This window comes from Theropithecus gelada, chromosome X (assembly GCF_003255815.1).
Source record: "Theropithecus gelada isolate Dixy chromosome X, Tgel_1.0, whole genome shotgun sequence".
Classification (NCBI taxonomy): Eukaryota; Metazoa; Chordata; class Mammalia; order Primates; family Cercopithecidae; genus Theropithecus; species Theropithecus gelada.
In genome coordinates, this window is record NC_037689.1 from 147049472 (window position 1) to 147051694 (window position 2223).

General features: G+C 56.0%; 1 protein-coding gene across 2 annotated transcripts in view; it reads right to left on the reverse strand.

Moving 5' to 3' along the window:
• IDS (iduronate 2-sulfatase) overlaps positions 1-2166 on the reverse strand; it is a 200534-nt gene extending 198368 nt beyond the window's left edge. For both annotated transcript variants that reach the window (XM_025371670.1, XM_025371671.1), the window contains exons 1-3: positions 1612-2166; positions 758-894; positions 44-91 (exon numbers count right to left, since the gene is read on the reverse strand). In XM_025371670.1, the coding sequence (XP_025227455.1) occupies positions 44-91; positions 758-894; positions 1612-1714 (288 nt within the window). In that variant the 5' untranslated portion in view covers positions 1715-2166. The remainder of the gene's footprint in view (positions 1-43; positions 92-757; positions 895-1611) is intronic.
• Between the last annotated feature and the right edge of the window lie 57 nt (positions 2167-2223).

Here is a 2223-nt window from a genome sequence, read left to right on the forward strand (position 1 = left end):
CCCTCCAGTAGGAGTTGAAGTCGTACAGGCGGGTGGTGTCAGGTCTCCTGCCAGTGAGGAAAGAAACGCGGCTCGGGGCGCACACTGCTTGCTGTTAGGGAGCAGAAGCAGAGGTAAATGTCCTCACAGCAAAACATGTCTGCTATCTCTTAGGTAACCAAGCAACTGCCCTCCTGACGCCCCTAGCAAACAGCTTGGTAGCTGAGTCATGCAGAGCTCAAACCAGACACTGGGATTTGGGCATCACCTAGGCAACAGACAGCTTCCCGGAGAGAGAAAGGGAAGCAATCAGCCCCTGAAATCAGCAGATGCTTATCTCCTCCTACGCAATGGCCTCCCCAGGCACGCAGAGCTGCCAGTGTTGCTGGGGGCAGAGCCATGAGGGGGTTCAGGGAACAGAGCCACCCTGACTAGCTCTTACCTGAGACCCAGTCTGCAGACCTGTGGGTGCCCTTCTGCAGTACCCCTTCCTTCTGAGCAGCAGGCAAGCCCCCGTTCTGGGAGAAAGCTGCCCAGGGCTGCCGTGAGCACATTAGGTCCAGGGCAGACCTTCCACCCAAGGAGAAGGCCACCCTTGAAGATCAAGCTTTCCCATGAGTAGAAAGCCAGATTTTCTCCACTACCATTTTCTAGACTGCTTCCCTCTAACAAGATGTCCCGCACAACCTGCGCCATCTGACAATAGCTGAAGCTCACCGACCCCAACCCTCAGTGCCCGAGGAGGCACACACCCACAGCTAGAGGTTCCCAGACATACCTGCGCAAAGGCATTCTGGAAGAGGAGGCTGTGGGATGCCAATTGGTCAATATTTGGGGACCTCACCAGCTTATCCCCATAACAGCCCAGGGAGGGGCGCAGGTCATCCACGATGATGAGAAGAATGTTCAGAGCATCTACACAGGAGGGAGGGGCTTTGGTGAGGTAACCTGCACTGACACTGAACCCTCCCTCATGGTAGGTGCTAGGTTACTAAGAGGCCCAAGGCTGGACCCTGCACCTTAGCAGCCCAGGCAGGGAGGGGGCTGTGCCTCGGCAAGGGTGGGAGTGGGGCTCGAGGAGGAAGCCTGAGTCCTGGGTGGCAGGGTTAGGCTTTGGTAATGGCCTCAAACCTGGGTGAGGAAGCGAGATAGTGAGTGAAAGACGGTGGAAAGGAAAGATGAATTTAGGGAAAAAAGAGAATGATGTATGGAGGAAAGGACAGATGGTTGGATGGAGGAAGATAAGGAGGAAAAGATGCATAGTTGAAGGGAAGAAAGGATAGAGAGAAGAAAGGAAGGAGAGAGACAGAAATATGAATAGATAGAAGGTAAAAGGGATGGATGGACTAATGGAGGGAGGAAAGGAAGGGTGAAGATGGATGGAGATGGGAAAGATGGGGGAAAAGAGGAAGAGAAGCAGAGGGATAGGAGGAGGATGGATAAATAGAAGGAAGGAGGGAAGGGAGGGATGAAGGGAGGGTAGGAAGGAGTAAAAAATGGAGGAAGGGAACGAATGATGGATGGATGAAAGAAGGAATGGTAGGAGAGAGGGTGAATAAAAACAATGGATATAAACAAAGGAGGAAGGAGAGGAGAGAGGAGGGGAGACGGCAGGGAGGGCGTGGGCGGCACCTGTGGTCGAGTTGGCCTGCGTCTCGCATCCGAGAGCGACGCAGACGGAGCTCAGGACCAGACCCAGCCAGAGAAAGCCTCGGCCGGACCCGGGCGTCGGCATTTCGGCTTCGACGCGGCCGCTCCGGAGCGGCGGTGACAGGCTGCAGCAGGTGGCGCAGTTAGCAGCAGCCGCCGCAGCCACAGAGGCCTCCTCGTCGGGAACCCATGAAGACTGCGCAACACAGCCGCCGCCCGGGCCCGGAGGCCCGGGCGCTGGCCACGGCGCGAGTGCGTCTGTGCGACTCTTCCCTGCGTCCCTCCCCTTGGGGGCGGGTTCTAGAGGTGCGCGTCATCCTGCGGCAGTAGGCGTGGCCGAGAAACAGGCGCAGAGCCGGGGCGGGCCAGCTGCTTTGCAAGCTTCGCAGACCCAGCGGCCCGCAGGCCCCTAGGTGTAGAACTGCTAGGGGTATTGCGATTCAACCACTGCCCTTAACAACTAGCAGTTACCCGTCTATTTTGCCTTTGCTTGTGCTATGCCTTTCACCTGGAAGCCCTGCCCCCTCCTTGTTATCTTTATAAAAGACACACTTTTTTTTTTTTTTTTTTTTTTTGCGGAGGTTCTCTTTTTTC